Below are 21,549 nucleotides of genomic sequence, written 5' to 3' on the forward strand. Positions count from 1 at the left end.
TTTGGAATTGTCCACATACCTCTCCATCTACTCTAAACTCTCCTATTGCCTTGTCCTCTATTCAAGGTCTTTCCCCTTCCTTCCTGTGGCAGTGGGCCTCTGCTTACACGGAGGGAGATGACAGGCTAGAAAATACCCGAGAGCCTTTTCCTTCAGCAGGCCACTCGCTTCTCTGAAATAATGTTAGTGATCCAACCTCTCCCCCTTCATGGTACTCCCCAGACTCTGACAATAAACAAAGGAAAACCAGCCCTAGGAGGGAAATGTCTTCTCCTGGCAGGGACAGTGAGCAGAGCCCTTTCTCTTACTGTTTTAACTGGCCCCTGATGGGGACTTGACCTGTTGGTGGTGCTTCCACGAGAATCTCCTCAGATTTTTAACTATATGGAAGCCCCCAAACAGCAACTATGGCTGTTTCCATTTTAAAGATGAAAAGCAAAAGACTTCTCTTGATGAGACAGCTGCTGACCTGCCGCCCAGAGCCCCAGTTCTCCACCTGAATAGCAGCTTGCTTTCTACTAGCCCTCTGAACAGATAGATACTCCTGCTTAGATGTTCAAATATTAGGTTTTATTTCCTCTTCTACACTATCGTAATGCTTGACAATTAGAACTTTTTCAAATCCTTGCCCCCAAGGTTGGCTGGCTGGAATACCTCCTCGACGTGTTTCACAAGACAGATAATTGGCTGGAGATACATACACCACAGAGCAGGCGTAGCAGCCCTGTTTACTGCTTTCCCGGACAAGAAAAGTGCCGTCTCGCTTCCCTCGCAACAGGTTTTCAGCTTTGTTTCGGTTGCTGCTTCCAACATTCCAAGTCTTCTCATCGTGGTGGGGCAAATCCTCATCATCTTCTACCAGCGAATATTGGCTGAAAAGGTGGAAGAGGAGGTTTCTGAGTGAAGTACAAGTGGCGGCCACTCGCTGCCCCTCTGAGGAAAAGCCCGCCTGTCGCCTCGACCTAGTTCCTGCCTCTGCTCTGAGCGACTCAGGCTGGCAGTCACGGGGCTGACTCAACCAGCTCCTCGGGCCTGAGCTTCCTCATAGAGTTTAGCCTTCAACCCCCTGAACAAAGCTAGCAGCACTAAGTGAGACTCTTCCTGTTTTCAAGTCGGCAACTATGCTCAGCTACCTGGGCAGAGAGGACGGTATTAAACAATCCTGTTTGTCCAGTTTAGATCAGGAAATTGACTGACTAGGAGGAACGCCAGTTTTTAAATAATTAATTGAAACAAAAGGTAGACATAAGCTTTAAAAATATACTAAACAGCAGTTGTCTCCCTCCCAACTCCCCTCTGACTGTTCCCAAAATATGTTGGGATTTTCCAGATGGTTCTGGGGCTTCATTATGGACACAGGGTCACTCTTTCCCCAGCCTGTGGTGGGGGTGGGGAGGTGGTGCGGATAAATCTACGTTCTCCTTTGCTAAACTTTCCTTTTTGAAAATTCTCGGTAATGAGGCAGATGTATTTTCTCCTACAAGACAGTCCATTCCTCACTTGCTCTGCAGACAAAGCAAGTCGTGCATTTTCCTCAAAAGAAAAAAAAAAATCACCCCTGCCCCCTCCCATCTGTACTAACTACTTACTCTTCAGTGTTTTCATTGCCCAGCCACTCGTTCAATTTCTTCTGCCGAACACCTTTCTGAGTCAACCACCTGGAAAAGAGTTTTAAAAAGAAAATGCATTAAGAACCCATCCTTTATTTTCGCAATTACCTATCATGCACGGGCAGGATTCCACTTCCAGTACGTACATCAAGTATTGGTCTCTCGTCTTTCTTAGCTGAATGAGGTCTGGTTTAATGCTGTTCATGCGTTTGTCAATCTCACGATACTCAGCCGCCTGCTTCTTCAAGTCCTCTTCCAATCTCCTTCTGCTGTCGACAATTTCACTGATTCGAGACTTTAACTTTTCATAATTATGCATAATCCTGCAGGCAAGAGAGATGCATCTGTAATTACCTGGAGAATCATGAAAGTTCCCCCAAGGTTTCAGTATTGATTCTCAGCAGTTCGCCTCAGGTAAAGAATGCTTTCTCTCCCTGTCATTTCATAGAAACAGAGGTCACCTTTAGACAGTATAAGAGAAGTGTGGTGAGCTCAAGCACAAGGACAGTGAAACCCGCCCAGGCCACCAACCTTTGGATTTCCGTCTCGTTGCCTTCACGTTTGAACTTTTCTATGTATTCTTTGCTGTACCGCTCCTGGGTTTGGCACTGTTCTTCAAATATTTTTATGGTTTCATTAAATGCTTCAATAGCGGTTCTTTTCATTTGGATTTCCTGCAACACAAATTTTAATAAGACAGGGTCATTCCTTTCACAAAACAGACAATTTCTTACAGCAAGACACTGCTAGAGACAATTGATTGGCACTACTATCTGACATGTAAGTCCCAATGTTAGCAAGGTAGGACTCTAATTCATAAAACTCCTTAAAATAGTATCAGAGAAGCACACATTTCCTTTGGAGAATTTTCCCAGTCTATGGAAGATGACTGCTTGACACTTTGCTACAGTTTTCATCTTTTTTTAAAAACCATTCCACTTTTATCAGCAGTTTATGGCATCCTTCTGCTCCCTCTGGCGGTCCCAGATATGTGATGGCCTAGAGGAGATTAAGCCTCTAGGAAAACAAGGCAGTAAATGTAGCCTCAACCTTTCACTGCAACAGGACCTACCTATCATGGTTAAATCCCCATTTCAGAGATTAGACAAGTCTGTAGAACTTCCAGTTAGTATTAGCTTTTACTCTAAAGAGAATTCTGCAGTCAGCAATTATGTCAAATCAACTTAATTTATTATTCTGATACTTACAGGCTTCATTTAAAAGGTTTAGAGATATAGTAAGTAAGTACTAGAATAATCAACAATGATTCACAAATAAATGATCTCTCTCATCACTCTATTGCCAGAAAAAAACATTTTACAGTCTTTTTTGGAAGCTGACTATAACATGCACTTGATTCTAATAATTAAGAACTCTACAGTTTTAACGTGATTTTCACAGAAAACTCACCTGGGAAGTTCGGGTATAGTCTTCATATAATCTATCATATTCCCGACTTTTTTCTTGAAATTGAGTGTTATATTCATGTAATTTTTTCCCTACAGCTTCAATATTATCTTCTTTGACAACTTGATCCTGGAAGGATTATAGAGATTGGAAGAAAAAGGGAAAAATAAATTCAGTTGATAAGGTACTTTTAAATGACCACTGTTGGGAGGATTTTTCCACATCAGATATTTTGTTACAGTATTTTATTGTTAAAGTATTTTATACATTTGTGATCACAAAATTACAGTTTGAAAGTTTTTTGAGTTTAATGACATGGAATTCATCTGCCTCAAAATATTTTCTACGCAATAAAAGAATCTTTTACAAATATTATAATAACATGGGTATGTGATTACCTGTTGGTATTTGGATACTGGATAAAGTAATTTCACATCCAGTTTGGGATTATACTGAGCTAGAGATTCATTCCGGTAGTGGTTTATTAGTTCAACCACAGAGTTGAAGGTTAATGGGTCAGAGAAGCCATATTTCCCATCTCGGTGAAATATTTTGATTAATTTGTTATTTCCTCCTTTCCTGCAAATGCAATATAAAAATAATGGCATTAGAATTCTCTTAAAAAAACAAACAAACGCCAGTATGTTCTACCATCACCCTGAACATGCCATTCCAGCCACGTGCCCTAACTCACCTTAGTGTAAGCGTGTAATCCCCATGCATTTTAGTAGATGCGTCTCGTACCAAAAAGGTCCCGTCAGCTGTGTCTCGAAGTTTTTCATTCACTTCTTCCCTGAAGTGAAAAGAACAGGAGACAATGCTCACCTCGAAGATTTGATGGTTCTCGAGTTATGTTTTTTAAAGGCATTTTCAGAATTAACACCCAGTCACTCTGGACAAATCAGCACAGAAAATCATGATCCCCAAAAGGTTGCCTCTTTAACTCCCCTCAAAAAAAAAAAAAAAAAAACTTAGACTAAGAATGCCACTTCGTTAAGTTTAACGTTAATTCTGAGAGTTCCTGTCTAATAGAGAGTGACTTTACACTCTGCCTCGAGGCAGTGCCACTTCACCCTACTGCCTCCCTGACATCTCTGGCAATAATGAAACTTCTCGGGTATTTAATTTCCTGCGGCATCCAGCACCCACAGCTCCCCGGAGCTCAGTGACTTCTATGGTCGTCTCTGGAAGGGAACCAACTATGCTTCATGCTTATGTTGGATGATATCCTAAAAATGGAATTTAGCAAGCTGGTGCTTTTGCTTTGCTTTCTCTTCCTCTAAACTCCCCAGCTCTGCTGAAAAACTCGGAGTCTCTATAGCCTTACCTCGAGATATCTCCCCAGTACCATTCAGCATCTTGTAAAGACATATTGTTATTCATACCGTTGTTGGCTACAGTAGTGGGTTTTGGTGGTTTGGGAGGCAGTGCTGTAGATGGAGGAGAAAGAAAAAGTTTTTGCAATCCCAACTGCAAATAAACATTTAAAATTCTACCCAAGTTCCCTTAGATAAACAACATTTTCATGTAGAAAAGATTAGCTATGAAACACAGCAGTAATGTACAAGTCCATGAAACTTTCTTTTTTTTTTAAATCAGAAATTTTTGACTACCGATTAAAATTTTTAAAAAGAGCTTAGAGACTAGCAAATAAAATGGGCTGGCCATGTAAATGAATTTCAAAGTAAATCCAGGGTCACAGCATCTTCTACTTTTAGGTTTGAGTTGTATTAAAGTTTCATATCTGGTCAAATCTAGCTCAAGTAAGAAACCACGAACAGAGTAGCAGGAGGAATCACATGGCTTGGTTTTAATTTCCTCCTCTTATTTAATTATAAAAGACAAATTTCCTTTCTGTCCTCCACAAATGCCGTTGCGGTAATAAAAAAGCTCATCTACACAGCAATATGTTTTAAGAGGAGGAATTGGGTTTCTCTAATCTTAGTATTTCAGGCACTGTTCTGCCAAATGCCACTTGAAGAGACTCCTCTGTGACCTCAATCTCTTTAGTATTCATGTTAATATTCTATTGGATAACTATGCTCTACATTATGCCAAGACTAATTAAAAACCATATCCCCTCTTCCTCAATGTCAAATCAGTATTCATATACCAACTGGTGACAAATAAAGACTGCAGTATTTCTGAATTTCTTAATTGGGAGGAAGGCTGAAATAATTGAGAAAGTAAAATAAGTCTAGGATATCTTGCTAAATTCTAAGTCATAAGTTTTAAAGCACCACTATTACATTTTAAGCAAAAATTATTTCAGGAGTCTAACAGGTATATCTTATAATGCCTGAGACTCAATAATGGAAAGCCAACTTCTCTCACTGCAGTATCTTAAAAGAAGAGAGAGCAGACAAAGTCTCAACATTTGATTCAGAATAGTTTCAGGGCACCAAGAACTGAGTTGCAATCACTGCTACATTTGACATGCTTTCTAAAGTACCGAGTGTTATCACTGCAAAGTACCACACTGTTCTCAACCACTGTCAGAAAAGAAGCACCAAGGATGCAGCCTTTTAATTAAAGGAACAATATACAACAATATAACCCAAATAGCAAACGAGCTCGAGTCACAAAAGACACAGGTGAAAAACTGGAATCCAATTTATATCCATTCAACTAAGAATAAGCATTTACCAAACACAGCCTGACCTGCTTGCTGCCACAGGCAGTCAAACCATTTGTTTCATTTTCACACTGTGAGCAAACTCATTAAATTAGAACAAATTAATAAAAACAGACATCCAAAGAGGAGCTGTTAATAGCAGTTGTCAAAAAAATTAAATGCCACAACATTAACCAGTTCTCTAAAGAATACTGCAGTATTACCTGGTGGATCCATTTCTATATAAAACATCAAGTCTGTGCCACAATTTATATCTGTCTTAGCATATTCTAAATCCAGGTCTTCCATATTCCAAACAGTGTTGTACATTTGTGCGAGAGTTTCCTTGGCTGAGCTCAGTTATAAGAAAAGAGTCCGGCTTTCTTTGTAATGGTGTCTTGGAATTCATTTTAAAACCTATAAGGGGCTGCACTGTAACCTATGACATCACACACCCCAGCCAATCAAGTCACAAAAATGTCACCAGACCACTCCTGCTTCATCATTTCTCTTCCCTACCAGCCTTAACACAGCCCCAACCTCACGAAGATCCTACATTTGACAGAGCTGCAATGTGTAAACGCTCTTCGTTTCAAAAAGGTGTTTAATCTGACTGTTCTTCTTGAGCCGTGAGTTGTCTAATTCCTTTTTATTGCTCCTTGCAGCATGGTATGCTCCACTGTTGGCAGGCTGACAAAGCTGATATGCAGCAGCACATAGCTTCCCCCCACCACCCCGTCCCCGCCTCCCCCTAGTGCATCTGGGTTTATAGATAGCCTGATCATTTCTTGGTTTAAAAATCTTACAAAGGCATCCAAATGGTATACTTAAGATATGTTTTACAGTCCTAAAATGCCTCCGATATATATTAAGAGCAAGAAGGATCAAGAACTCTCTGGATATTTCATGCACTCAGAACTTATACAGTGTCACAAATGTACTACATTAGAAAGCACAATTAAAAGAAAATGTAGAGGCAAAAATCTCTATTAAACACTGCAGTTGAAACTAGACTTTATAGAATATGGAATGCAACCCCCACCCCCTCAAAAAAAGACAGGCCATAATATCAGAATGCAGAGTACAGGCAGAGTTATCTTTGCAAAGTATTTCTCACTGATGAGCCCATCTTCAGATTTACTGTGCTAAATACTGCTTGAGGGGGTGGGTGATGTAATCACTTGGGGGGGGGTACTTTTTTCCCCCCTTCCATCTCAAATGCCTCACTTTGGGAAGAAATATTATTCCTTCTTAGCAGTATTTAATGTAAAGAAATCAACTCCCCTATAAATCTAAATGCTAGTTCTTCTATAATGAGCAGGGAGGAAGGAAGAAAAGGTTCCCCTCACCCATGGTAAATGTAGCTAATTTAAAAAACTACAGTGGGCTGTGTGATCTGCGTACGTGTGCCTGTCACATATTTCTGTGACAATTTAAAGAACACAGAAGCCCTTGAAATTTATTCTTAGAAGTTGTCAAATTTGGAATCATAAAATATATAGAAATAGCGAAGGCAAGGCAGTCTCTGAGCACTGCTCACGTGTCCCTCTTCCAGCTTATTTCATTTTCCCACTAAGGAGGAAGGCAGATGCATCCTACACCCTCCCACCCTCTCTCCTCACATGCTCTCTTTGCTTAAAGCTTAAGTAACCCGAAATGCAAAGACAAATGGTAAAAATGGTAAAAGTGATGGTGGGGGGATAAGCCCTCAGAAAAGAAGGAGAAAAAAAATTTTTTTTGAGTTTAATAAAAATGTTGACCCAAGTCCTCCCAGCAGCTTCGGACAGCACACAGCCCCAAGGGCTCCCCCACCCCATGCCTCTGGGCGCACTTGGTGCAAACCGGTCCTGCTGCTGGAGCCCATGTGGCAAACAGACCCGGGAGGAGGGCAGGGAGACAGGTGACTTTTCACGTCTCTCCCAGGCCTGGCCAGACCCCAACTTCCAGACCAGCACTTGGTAATTACCTTCCCTCCCCATTTCCAACGGGAGCCCATCTTTCCCTTACACTGCCCAAGGAAATGGGGGAGTGGTTCCACTAATCTCTCATCTGCCCTCCTCATGCAGTGCTTACTATCTCTCCCTCTCTCCCTGGGACACACACACACACACACACACACACACACACAGTAGAAATGAACCTTCCAAAAGAGTCCCCCCAAAACAGTGCAAAAGCCAAGCGCCAGAACAGTGCGTAAATGAAAGGCAACTTACTTTGCAGGTTATGCATTTCAACGGTTTCCCTTGGAAATGCTTGTATCCGACAATGGAAAAAAAAAAAAAAATCCCCAAACCGATTCCTCCAGCCAGGCGGCGCAGGACCCCGGGACTCTGCCGCTCAGCGCCCGCAGCCCGTGCAGAAGCCGGCCGCCCGGAGCCCGGGCTGCGCCGGCGAGAGAAGGAGCCGGGGCGCTCGCACGTCCCTCTCAGATAAAGATCGCGGCTTCATGATTAACTTGGGCAGGTTCAAATATTTGCTGAGCTAGGGATTTCGGGTGGGGGAGGGGAGCCCAAGTCCAAGTTGTCATCATCGGCTAACAAGTGGCCACTGCCAGCCCGGGTCCTCCTCCTCCTCCTCCTCCTCCTCGCCGAGGAAGTGAGAAGGCCATTGTCAGGGGGCCTAAAATAGGTTCTCCACAGGCTGCGGCGGCAGCGCGGCTCGCAGGCTTGTGGTGCTCAAGTGGCCACAGTGCAGCGAGGCACTTGGCGCTGCCAAACACAGGAAGTGGCTGAGCTAGTTCAGCAAAAAATAGAATCAAAGCCTCGCTTGTAAAGGCCTGAACCTCTCTCAGAAGGGCCCAGAACACCGTGCCTCGCTCGCGTCCACCTCCTCCCACGCACCAGCACAGACAGCCCTGCAGGTGTCACGGGAGAGCCCCCGGGGGAGCCACCCTGCAGGGAACAGGGTTACAAACTGGTCCACAGGAGGAGGCTCCTAGGGAAGAGTGACTGTATGGCTCCAGTAAGTGCCGTAGTATTAAAAATACACTCAGATAAAAACTGTACTCTGCAGCTATTTGTATGGAGTCAATTTCAACTCCAGTTGAAATGGCCATAAAAATGCATTAGGTTCATGCATACGCTACAGGAAGCAAAGAGTAGGAGGGCAAGGAGATGGCACCCCATGCTAGAGGAGTCTTTTCTCTTTACTTGATAAAAGTTGCAAGGAACCAAACTTAGGACCCTTGGCTTCTATTTAAAACAAACAAACAAACAAACAAAAAAACCCTAAAATTTGGCCAAAGAAAATTTTCACTCACATCAGCACAGATGGCTTCACTGTTATCTCAAGAACCTTAACCCAATGTAAAATCACAGAATCACTAGCTTGAAAACCAGAGCAAAATTCAGAGATCACTTAAAGGAATTCCCTCCTACTATAACACAACACACGTTTCAAAACCAGAACACTTGCTAGAAGACAAAAACAAAATTTAGAGATCACTTCAAGCAATTCCCTCCTACTACACACACACATGCCTGAAAACCAGAACACTCGCTTGAAAACCAGAACAAAATTTAGAGATCACTCCAAGCAATTCCCCCGTACAACACACACAAACTGTTCTGACCCAGAGTGAAGTGGTTTGCATAAGATTATACCACTAGTCCTAAACTCCTTTTTGGTCCTAAACTCCTTTTTCTCCACCCACTGGCCCTGCTCTTTACTTCCCTCTGCCAGAGAAAGTAAAAATTAACAAGTGAAACTGAAGTTAATTTCTTTTAAGCCACATGCAAAAAACTTCACACCTAGAACAAAACTGACTTTTTTTTTTGTTTCCTATTTTTAATTTTTTTGAAAAGCTGCCTTCTAATTATCTTCGAAGAAACATGCATTCTGTGATACCCTTAGACTCTATACGAGAAGGTGACATGCAATGTCAAAGGTCATATGCAATGATAAAGGAAGATCTAAGTGCTGACCCAGAGTCCAAAAGGGAGGAACCAGTTTCAGAATTATTGCAATATCTGGGAAATGCTGCCAAACTCACAACGAGAGTGATTTTACAAGCTCTGCTTTGGTGCAATTGATAGACTATGAAGCACCTACTTTTCCTATGGGGGAAAAATTAGTCTATAGGTGAATTTCCTAGCTCCTGCCAGCTGATTACAGACATAGGGTTAGTTCAGAGAATACTCCTGCATCGTGAGTTGCATAATCTTGCCCTACCTAAAAAAAAAAAAGTCTTTCTAAAGCTTGGGGATCTTGGAAACATCAGTCACTCACGCATACCTGTCTGGATTCACAGAATGTGTCACGTCAAAACCTTTTAAGATTAAAATGTTCTCTAGTCCAACGGTCTGTTTCCTGTGTCAGAAGAAAATTATCCATGGGGAAACAGCACACTACTTATAGAAAATCTTAAAAAAGATTTGAAAACTTTGCTTCAAATTTCTCACAGTATGTACAATCATCTACCACAGAGGTTCTATTAATTACTCAAAGTATGAGAAGAGTCTCTTCCCATTCAATTTTAGTCAATTTAGTAATCTGCAAAACACATGCTATTTATTAGTTTAAAAAGGGAGCCCTCTGCTGGTAGAACAGAATCAGTAACTTTGGCTCCAGAGAAAACTTGCTGTGTATTTATTTAACTCATCTCCCAGTGTTCAAAAGTTCACACAAAAAAACACAACTGCCCAACTGTCATTTAATCTATATGATTCACTAAGAAAAAAAAATAAATGCACAGATGTCATAACAACCTTGGAAATATTTTACACATGCCTGCTAAACTCTTGTAAGAAAACTTTTAATTTCTGAAACCCAGAGATTTCAGAAATCTGGGTTTCCACAATAGAAAACTTACTCAATTGAAAACTAACTTTACCTTCTAGATTCTTCAAAACTCTAAGTCTTACGACTTTCCTCTTCCTCAAAGTTTTGTAAAATTCATTTCAGAGGCAAAATAGGCCATGTAGCAGTTCTCAGCAGGTGTGAGCTAGTCAGGAAAAGGTTTCTTAATTGTTAATATAGTGCGAAAGTTCCAGACTGAATGCTGAATCTCATACGTGCCAATCACCATTGAGTGGCCAATGCCCCACAGGCAGCTTTCAACCTGCACAGCTTCTTAAATGGTTTTGTGGGCCACAATTTATGAACAAAAGCCCATTGGAAAAAAAAAAAAAAGGCAGTGAGAAAAAAAATAAATGAACCCAAATCTTCTTTTAAGGGTTCAACTAATGCCTCTTTACTTAATTTTAACTTAAGACAATTTAGAGTAGAAGGGCCTTTCAGGGTGATGCCAGATCTGCAGTCCACATCCAGGGCTCGTCATGACCCTACACTAAGGAAAATGTCCATTAGAGTTTATACATAAACTCAGGTTTACAGATGCACCAAAGTTATACGTTCTATAGACTATCGGAAAAGGTGTGCCCATTGCTTAGCAGAAAAAAGAAAAAAGAGCCCCTCCACAATTTCCGTCTCAGCTGTCCCTTGAGACAAAGGAGGCTGCACTGTGAAAACATAAAGTAAAAGTGAACCGTAGCCTCCACGACGTGCTCCTGCTGTTCAGAGCACAAATACACTTCCTATTTTTTGTCAAAACCTAGCACGCCTGGCCTGTTTACTCCTACCCATCTATTAAACACACACAGTTTTTTCAAGGTTTCATTTCTCACCTTCGAAACAAGCCTCTAATGTCAGACCGCATTTTAAACCCAATAAAAAATAAATCAGAGAAAAGTAAAACTCTTTGAAAGTCATTTCCCTCTGGCTTAGTGCTTGCTTTAGTCCTGGTTGCAAACCAAGCCCGGAGCATTTAAAACAAGATTTATGAATCAGGCTCTTCAGGATAAATGTTTTGCAATGCACCAGTGGTTAAAAATTAACTCTGACAGGTGTAGAAGGGCAAGGGGGAGAAAGAAAGGCATTTATTTTCCCTCTGGGTTTGAGGGTGCAATATTAGACTTCAATTTTCTGAATATATCCATGAAATCTGAAATATGTCAATACACTTATAATGGGTTTCATTCAAAGGCACCCTGTGTTAAATAGCCCCTGTTTTACCTTAGTTGCTCTATAGAAATCTGCTTTAGCAACCTAAGGATCAAGTAGGGTAAACATAACACAAAGTGATTCAAGAAAACCTGCTGCTCCACTTTAACCATTTTTGACTTTCAGTAACAAAGAGAACAGCAAACTGTCAACCAAGTTCTAAGAACATACCGGGTGCATACTCTTTGAAACCTTAGTTTCTCTCCCTATAGGAGAGAAGTTACTTCACAGGTGTGCTGGTTGCATTAAATGGGTTGGTGACAGTAGGGAACTTTATCAAAGAATTTTTAAAAATTTTATTTGGAGGATTATTATGCTATGCCCAGTTCTACGCTAGGAAGAGCCGAAAAGAAGGCTTTGTCCTTGAGCAATGTAGCCGAGCAGATGAAACGAACAGAACACTACTGAACAGCTAAATATAAGAGGACGAGGGACTTCAGGACATAAATGTACTGAATGGGTCAAAACCCTGCACATCCAGCAGGGGAGAGGCTCCCTGGGTGCCAAAGAAGAGGATGGCACTGTCAGCAGCTGCTGGGCACTGATACATCGTGTGCACTGGGTTAAGGGCACCAGGGCAAGGTGGCGGAGGAGGGCTGGTCCTGAGATGCAGGCGCCTCCACTCACCCGGCTGCACACAGGGCCGAGGCCATCAGACCTCCAAGCAGTGCGCCCACGGGGCAGCAACTGCCCGGAGAGTGTCCTTTCAGATGCCCTCCAGCTTTTCAGTGGGGAGCACTGCCTGCTGGGATTTGGACAGCACTAACCAGGAAGGCGGCTTGAGGAGACGGAGCTGAGAACGAGGCCAGCTCCGGTAGGGTCTCAAACACTAGAGCTGAGAGGAGGACACGAAAGGCATGCTATATTGTCACGCGCTTCAGTCCTCCTCACCTCCTTCAATTCTCATAACCATCCCAGGAGAGAGGCATTATTCCCATTTCACAGACTGGAAAACAGTTTGGAAAGGCTGAATGAAGGTCTTGGCAATGAAGCCAGCAAGGAAGCAGCAAGAATTGGAATTCAAACACCTGGATCTATCTGACTCATCCTGTTCTCTCCATTGCATGATGTATGAAGCACGACAGAGCAACTTGGAGCCTGATCTCAAAAGCTGTAATAGTTGCATTGGGGCTGTTCCCTGTATGTGATCCCTGAGCGCAAACGTCACCTATTTTTAATGTATTACTTGCTGGAAACTTCAGAGAACTTTTTGACTGGACACTAACAGCAGCCCTGTTGCCAGTGAAGATTCCCAAAGTCCAGGCGGCAGACAGAGCCGCAGGCTGGTGTCCTGAGCCAGGCCCCCCGCCGCAGACCCACCCCTGGCTCACACTGGTTGGGGTGGCCCCAGGTGAAACCATCAAGCTCTATGGCCTTCAGGTGCAAGTGAAGAGCTGGACAATACTTTCAACTCTAAAGTGACGCTTTGGATGATACTGTCACTTAAAGTATTTACTGCTTTTTCAAACCTGGTAAAAATATCGAGCCGTTATTTTTATCCTTTATTTTGAATAAATCTTTGAAACTCTTTCAATGAAATGCTATTTCTTCTTCCCCCTTTCAAGTTGTACCTATTCTTCAAAGCCCGTTTCAAGTTCTGTGTTTTTCCCTATAAGTTTTTTTTCTGTCTATTCAATTACCTAAAAAGTCACCAATCACATCTCTCAAATTCTTTTTATACTTCCAGTACACGCCCTCCCACCTAGAATTTAATGAGATGCTATGTGCTGATGGGTCTTATTTGAATTGACACAGTGCCTCACACATCATTAGTTCTGCCTTTCATTTCCAGTTCTAACTGGCAACAACTAGAAAAGGTATCTGTTTGCCCCATAATAGTCTTGCTTGTCCTCCACCCCCCAAATATCATTCAGGCATTCATTTCTATTCACGATAATGAAGTTACTGCAAATGAATGATTTATGACTGTTCCCTGGAGGTGCGCCAGTACTGTTCTTCCCAGCCCCATGGGACGAGCACGTGTCAGGGTAATGATGAGACTCCAGGAAAATATCACGTTCCTACCAGGCCAAGGAAGTCAGTTCTCTAACCTGGGGTGTCCCGCCAATCATCTACACTGGAGCCATTCCTGAATACAAAGGTGTGGGTGAGGAGATACTGTCCTGGGGTGGGTGGGCTATTTTCACCAGTGAGAGGCACTGAAGCAACAAGTTAATTCCAAAGGTTCCATATGATTTCCAGAATCACGTGAGAGATATCACACAAATGGGGACATGCCTCCAACTCGGGTTTAAAAATTAACTGGATGCAATTTGAGGGGGAGAGGCTGCTTGAGTTCTGGGATAGTCATCTTCAACAGAGCTGATAGAACAAATCCACCCTTGAAATTGGCACACTAAATTCTTAGCAGAAAGATGTAGGTAGGGTCCATGACATAGCAAGCAGTCTTGAGCGTGCGTGATGAAAAACAGTTGCAGAGCAAGCTTTTCTTGGGTGGAATTAGGCTGAAACTGAGAAAGACATTTAGCCACTTTACATCAGAAGCAGAAGCATCAAACTCCACCACCGATTCTAGTATACTCTGTGCAGTACCAACGCTTGAAAACTCTCGTGGAATGAAATCGTTTGTGCGTCTCTGTCAAGCTTGGTCTGGCTTTTCACTTCCATGTTTCCCCCTCTTTTCTGGAGCAGGGTGGGGCGCTGAGAGGACTAGGAACCCCCCCTTTCCTTGCAAGCTGGGCGCAGCTCTCCCTGTCTCTGAGATGGACCTCCACAAGAATCAGGAGGAAGTGAAAGATGGAAGCTCGATGCTTTGACCCAGGGTCCTGTCCTGTTCTTGCTGGTCCTCTTCCTCTCCACCCTTGTGATCAGTCTAGAGGGGGTGGTCTATAAGCAGCTCTAGTGCCCTGGGCACGCTGGCCCATCCCCGTCCCACAGAGTACTTCTAACCTGTCACTGCGTCATTTCCTACTGAGCCCAAAGGCAGCTTCTGAACACCAACACAGAGCTCCCTAACCATTATCAAGTGATCTGAGCAGTCACACAGATGAAACTTTGTGGCCAACACCCAGGACTACATACCTGGGCCATACCTGTTAACATTCTCCGATGCAGTGGACCTACAATCCAGGATATCCCTGTTTTATACCCTCCTTGCTGGGATCTGGAACACTGGAATGGACCAGAGTTGCCTTATGGACTGTTTCTGCTACAGCCTTCACCTGTGGATCCCATATTTTGGGTCTGTCCATAGAAGCCCTGCCCGATACCTGCGTCATGAATGCCCATCCCATCCTTTAGGTGGGTTTTAAGTTGAGGCCTTCCCCTCTCTGTCCACCCAGTTCAGATACAACTAAGCCTGGCTATGTAACACCCTTAAAAAAATCCATGTGCACACGCGCACACGCGCACACACACAAGCACAACATAATGTACCAACGTATGACTGATAACTGGGTTCCCATTGCTTGCTCATACAGAGATGAGTTTGGTAATTTGCATGAGTTACTTGTAATAAGCAATACATTCATGATGTTTTAATTAAATTCAAGACATAAACTCACACTACAAGCGATATTACTGGTCCTGAAACCTCGCACTTCACTTCTAGGGGGCTCATCACCATTTCTAAATGACCAGTTCACTTTTAACCAAGGTGGTTTAGACTTTCCACAGTAGAAGAAAAATACATCAGTTTAGATAAAATCCACTGCTAGTTCCATCTGCATTTCCCACTTTGTTAAAAGGCTAACTGAATGCCAAGCTGCTTTCACGGAAGTGTATGGCTTGCTCTAACTTGTTGCAGTCGACCCCTATTCTCCTACTGCTTGCATTACTAAAAATGTTTATTTTGACAAGACATTTCTTAGCCTACGTATTTCCAAAAAACACATTCCAAAATACTTTAAATTACATAGTAATTATAAACTCCCTACCTTATAAGTATTAGAAAGAAAAACAGAAATGTCAACAAGTAAAATGAACGCCATAATTTATGCAGCAACCAGAAGCATTGAGTTGAAGGGGTCAGGGGAGCACTCCCAACAACCCTCACGTAAAACCAAGATCATGTAAAATCCACAAATTTTAAAAGCCAGATAATGCTGATTATATATGCAGCACCCAGATATTTTTTCTTTAAATCATAAAGGAACATGTTATTATGGATCTCAATTTCATGAGAAACTTATGCTACTTCAAAGGAGGTTGAAAGCTACCATTTTTCAGGCTCTAAAAAATGAACAGCGAGGACATTTTAAAAGTTGAGAAGGCATTACCTGGTGCAGGCTGGCGTTCATTCCATTCGGTGGAGATTAAGATTTCTATAATTTTTATGAGGTGTTCAGTATTCTCAGAACTACAAAAAAAAAAAAGAGAGAGAGAGAGGTCTGTTAGAAACCTTGTTCCCTAAACAACAAACTCATTTTCATTTCTGCACATTTGGGTGACTCTGTCTGATGGAAGTATGCAAATGCATTTGTGAACTAGTATCTTTAGAAGCCTAATGACCCATCACCTTAGGACTACCCTCGTGATCCCCAAATCCAGGTTTCTCTTCTATCACTTACCTTGCTGCTGGGAATCTGAAAAGCAGAGGGCTGAAGAGTTCAGAAAGTACTCTTGCATTCAGAAGATTTTTGCTGGACGTTTGAGAGAGCTTGAAGAAATGTTTTAGCAAATACTGCAGTGTGAGCCAGTACTGATGAGGTATGCTGGGCGACCTAATGAGTTTCTTCAACAGCTGGATGTATTCTTCAGAACTCTGCACTTCTGTGAGTGAAAACAAAAAAAAGTAAGGAAAAGACTAAGAGACTGTTGGTAGCTATCAGTGACTAAACACCTAGATTTCCGTTCTAGCTACAGAGGAGTCGTTTAGAACGAAGGCACGAGAATCAGCAGAGAATTATGTTTGCTCTTCTCATTAGAAAAGGCATTATGAGAAAGTCGAAATCTCACGTCAAATGGAAACGCAAGAAACTCTTGGTGTGCAGAACCCAGGAGGTACTGGGTGTGCTGCCTTCTGTGGGCCAGCTTCGAGTGTGATTGGCTAACTCGGGGGAGCAGCAGATAAGTATCGCAGGTTTTAACTTTGAAGGTTACGAACCACAATTTCCTGTCCCCGGAGCACTTTAACTGAGCATTAGCTCCTGAAGCGGAGAGTCTTCTTCCCTGAACTCATGTTCTACTGGAGGAAGGTGATGAGAACATCCCCAGTCCCTCAGTCCTAGTCCAGTTCCCTGAGTCCAGTGATGATGCTTGGCACTCTGAGCCATTCTCTGATGTAGTGAGTCTTAAAATACCGACCAAGGGTTCACAGTTAGCCAAATTCAGCATGGGGATGCAAAGGAGAACATGGGTCTTCTACTGGATACCCTGGAAGGGAGGGACTCTGTGCTGATGGGACGGGGTGGGGGTGGGGGGGGGACAGAGTCCTACTAACATTTTCTAAGCAATCTCTCTTTATATGCAGCACTTGAGTCTACAAGTCCATCCACATCTCAACACAAGTTCAAGGAGGCTCTCAGAAGAGACAACATACCTGGGGCTAAAGAAATCAGTTCACTGGAAACGGCTACCGGAATGACAGGATTCGGTAAGTCCAGGAGATAGCGTTTGAAGGCGTCAGCTAAAACGTGCACATCGAACATCTCCAAGTCCAAGGAGGCGGTATCTATTAATAGAAATGTGCCACAACAACAACAACAAAAAATCAGACCTGTTATGCACTGTTTGGGGTGATTTTCTGAATATGCAACTTACATGTGACACGTGAAAGGAAGCAGGATGAGGACAAATAGAAGATGCCTGAGCATTTATTAGCAGTGTTCTCTCAGGGGCTGCTCGTGGCATTTCGAATAGAGCATTTCTCCTCATGCAGATCTGTCGCCCACACTGCAAGCATTTAGCATGAAGGCCCCTGCCCCTGCCCCTGCCCCTGCCCCTGCCCATGGTGCCAGAACACATTCCCAGACTTTGCAGCAACAGAAAACAGTGCCTCTGCTGTGGCTGAATTGTGTCCCCCACAACTCCTATCTTGAAGCCCCAACTCCCAGCACCTCCACATACCAATGTATTTGGAGACAGGGCCTTTGAAGAGGTGTTTAAAATAAAAGGGGCCATAAGAGTGAGCCCTAGTCAACTGGACTGGTATTATAAAAGGAGAGAATTTAGACAGAGACACAGCAAAGGTGCACGCACAGAGGACACAGCAAGGAAGCGGCCACCTGGAAGCCAAGAAGCAGCCAAACCTGCTGAGCTGGGACTTCGAGCCTCCATAACGGTGAGAAAGCAGACTTCTGTTTTTTAAACCACCCAGTCTACGGAATTTTGTTACGGCAGCCATGGCAAACTGCTGCAGCCCACACAGCATTTGCACATACATTCTGGAGACGGGGGTTCTGCCCTGGTGGAGAAGGGTTCTGTCTAAGGGTGCTGAATCACATGGTAAAACCTTCCTGAAATCCCAATGAGGAAACATGAAACGCAATCCTGTCCCCAGATTTCCTAAAATCTGAGTTGTTCAATATCAGTATCAATTTAACCCAAGAGAGTAGAGACTGATTGATTTAACAGCAAGCGATTAGAGAATTTTACTAATCTCAAGAATAGCCATAAAAATAATGTAAACATCCTTAGAATATTTCTCCCTAGTACTGACAGAGTATTCTGATTAAGGTATTACTAATTAAACCTGTGGGCACCGAACTATCTCGAAAGAAATATAACATGTGCAATCTGTCCAGTAAATCCTTCATCTGGAAAAGAGGTCAGGCAATTCAACCCTGGGCTGATGTGAATCACAGCTGCTCTGTGAGTACCTGGGGTATAATGAGGCATACGGCCCAGTGGGAAGAAGTGCTGCTGGGGGCTGGAAGGACCACAGTCACTGCTGAAGGATGCACACTAGTGATGGGAAAGACGACTCAAGAGCAATTATCTGGGGACTTGTGTACTCAGTGGAGAACAGGGAAGCGGAGGAGCAAAATGCTACATCTTTAAACAGCTTTTTTTTTTTTCTCATTAAAAAAATTTTTTTTAGAGGGTAACTGCTTTACAATGTTGTTAGTTTCTGCTTACAGCAACGTGAATCAGCTATTATGTATACATGATGGTAGCTCAGTTGGTGAAGAATCCGCGGGAGACCCTGGTTTGATTCCTGGGTTGGGAAGATCCACTGGAGAAGGGATAGGCTACCCACTCCCAGTATTCTGGCCTGGAGAATTCCATGGACTGTATAGTCCATGGGGGTGCAAAGAGTCGGACACGACTGAGCGACTTTCACTTTCATACATTTGTCGCCTCCCTCCCACCCCCATCCTACCCTTCTGGGTCATCACAGAGCACCGAGCTGAGCTCCCGTGCCATACGGCAGCTCCCCGCTCGCTGCCTGACACATGGCAGTGTAGCACGTCAGCCCTACTCTCTGTCCCACCTGCTCCTTCCCCGCTGCCCCGTGTCCACAAGTCAGTTCTCTCCGTCTGCGTCTCTATTCCTGCCCTGCAAGCAGGTTCATCAGTACCATTTTTCTAGATTCCGTATATTTTCCTTAATACACGATATTTGCTAAACAGCTTTATTAACTGGGCTTTCAAATAAGTCTGAAAGGCGCACTGCTGCAAGTGCTGATACCACGTTTGGTAATCTGGATTCCAAGGCAGTTAGAAACTAACTAGGAGGAGTAACCTAACCAGGAGACGGACGGGACTGGGTGGTGGCCCAGGAGAGGATGAGAGAGAAGCAAAGTTCACGGGGAGATGTTCAGCTTGAGAAGGAGCGGCAGCATCCTGGACGCTCATGAACCAGGTGTGACACTGTATGAAGCACTCAAGTGGAGCTGGAAGCTCCCAGAGTTCTTTGAGCACATCGTCATCATAAGCCAAACCTGTCTCACCAGCTAGGTAGATCTTATGAAAGATAATCATGTAATATCATAAAGCTCAGAGATATCCATCTGGTAGCAAATATAGACAGGGAAAGAACGAAAAGGTGGAGAAGCAAGGGGTTAAATCACTTAAATGTCCCACAAAGAACAAACCAGGTACATATCACATCCTTAGTTAAGTGTGGGGAAGGGCAAGACTAGGTCTCTGCATAAAAGATCCATGTGGAAAGTAATATAACTAGTGTGATTGTCAAAACTGTGTGTGCATTCCTGCTGGAGCATTCCATAGCTGCTGGCCAGCTCCCCCCACCCCCCCAACCTGCCACCAAATCACCTGTATATTCCATTTAATGTCACTTTGCCCAGAAAATTTGTATTTCTTAATTTGCTCATCCTAAAAAGAGTAATAAACCATTTTTGCAATGAGGTATAAACTTTAAGATGCTAAATATTCCCCATGTCCTTCCCTCAGGCAGGCTATCTGCTGCCTTTTCTCTGTGCAGGAGCAGTGCTGATAAGCCATCCCTCTACTGGGACACTTCCCACTACGGTAATTACGAGTCTCTCTCGGAGACCGATGGGCACTCCTAGGCTGACGTCCCTTGAGGGCACAGACTGTGGCTCTCACCTGCTTTTCTCACATCCCTCAGGGCTCAGCACAGAATGTGCTTGTTAAATGTTTGTGGGCTGAGCTACTTTGTGGGCTCAGGACTTTCCTGAGAGTGATGTTAACTCACTGAAGCCCTTCTCCAACACATGAGGTATTATTCCAAAGAGACTTTATAGCTTTTGAATGAAATAACCTTACTTCGAGTCTTCAGGTAACCTCACCTTATGTCAAATTCCACCAGAGCTGATGTAGTACGTTCTATTTATTTACAGATAACTTCTAAAGCTCCTTGGACTTTCTGACTTCTGTTCTAGAAGTCTCCTTTTCCGTATTAAAGCTATCCTAACATGCTTTTCCAAGAGCTGGAAACAGCTGTCATGTGAGGACTATGGAAGTTGGCTGAGTCTTCAGGTCTGGGTTGGGGGCATTTACAGTCTCTTCCACCCTGCTTTTCACTGAGTCTGCGCCTGACAGGTAACCAGTAACCTTTGCCACATTTCAGCCCTTCTCCCACTGGAAAGGAGTCCCCTCCCTGACTGATCTCTAGCTGAGTCAAGGGGTTGTCGACTGGGGTCCTCAATTTTGCTGCCCTACTCCTGACTTCAGGAGACACCAGTACCTGCAGACAGTTCTGATTGTCACAAGCTGGGTACAATCTCAGTGGCATCTAGTGGGCAGAGGCCAGGAGTGCTGCTGAAATCCTACAATGCTAAGAACAGCTTCCTTGACAACAAAGAATTATCCATCCTAAAATGTCCACGCACTGAGGCTGAAAAAGTTTGAATTTTAAAATTGAGGCATCTTGACACATGATTACCACATAATGATTTCTTATTTGTATATACCATTGTTAAAGCATCACCACAGTAAGTCTGGTTGATATCCACAGAGTCACACATAGAAATTTTTTCTTATGATGAGAACTTTTAAAGAAAAAAATCTGAATCAGGTTAAGAGAAACCAAAAAGGTGGGGAGAGGGAGAATAATTCACACTATTAAAATTTTAAAAAAGACAATGTATTTTAGGGCAATACAGTGGGAGGGTAAAAAGAGTAAGGACTTCTAGGGCCAGAACAATCTGCATGCAAGTCATGGCTTTATAAGCAGCATAACTTTTATACACAAGACTGATGTGTGGATGAAATAAAGTAACTTAGTGGGTGCTACTAAAAATGGGCTGTGGTCCTCCACGCACATCCACCCTTTTCTGACATTGGTAATTCATGGGGTTAGTTAAAAGCCATGCTTTTTGTTTTTGAGTTTAAGTGACTTATCTCTGAGCTTCCTCCAGAGATAAGTTTTTAATCTCTGGAAATTACGGTTTTTTTAAATAGACAAATCCTCAAGCTGGAAATAGTCCTGGAGGATCCTCACTCCTAAACTGAGATAATGTTTTTTACTCTTTTTGTTTTGCCACAAAATTTACTTTTATGGCACAGAATCCAAGGAAAACCAGTTTTCTCT

At 43.1% G+C, this 21,549-nt stretch overlaps 1 protein-coding gene across 6 annotated transcripts in view; it reads right to left on the minus strand.

Moving 5' to 3' along the window:
- PIK3R1 (phosphoinositide-3-kinase regulatory subunit 1) overlaps positions 1-21,549 on the minus strand; it is a 95,397-nt gene that overhangs the window by 4,347 nt on the left and 69,501 nt on the right. For 3 of the 6 annotated variants that reach the window (XM_005221436.5, XM_024981213.2, NM_174575.1), the window contains 11 exon segments: positions 17,132-17,263; positions 16,161-16,362; positions 15,870-15,949; positions 4,345-4,447; positions 3,712-3,810; positions 3,416-3,596; positions 3,021-3,146; positions 2,142-2,284; positions 1,757-1,933; positions 1,590-1,658; positions 702-872 (listed from right to left, as the gene is read on the minus strand). In XM_005221436.5, the coding sequence (XP_005221493.1) occupies positions 702-872; positions 1,590-1,658; positions 1,757-1,933; positions 2,142-2,284; positions 3,021-3,146; positions 3,416-3,596; positions 3,712-3,810; positions 4,345-4,447; positions 15,870-15,949; positions 16,161-16,362; positions 17,132-17,263 (1,483 nt within the window). 6 annotated transcript variants of the gene reach the window in all.

Source organism: Bos taurus, chromosome 20 (assembly GCF_002263795.3).
Source record: "Bos taurus isolate L1 Dominette 01449 registration number 42190680 breed Hereford chromosome 20, ARS-UCD2.0, whole genome shotgun sequence".
NCBI lineage: Eukaryota > Metazoa > Chordata > Mammalia > Artiodactyla > Bovidae > Bos > Bos taurus.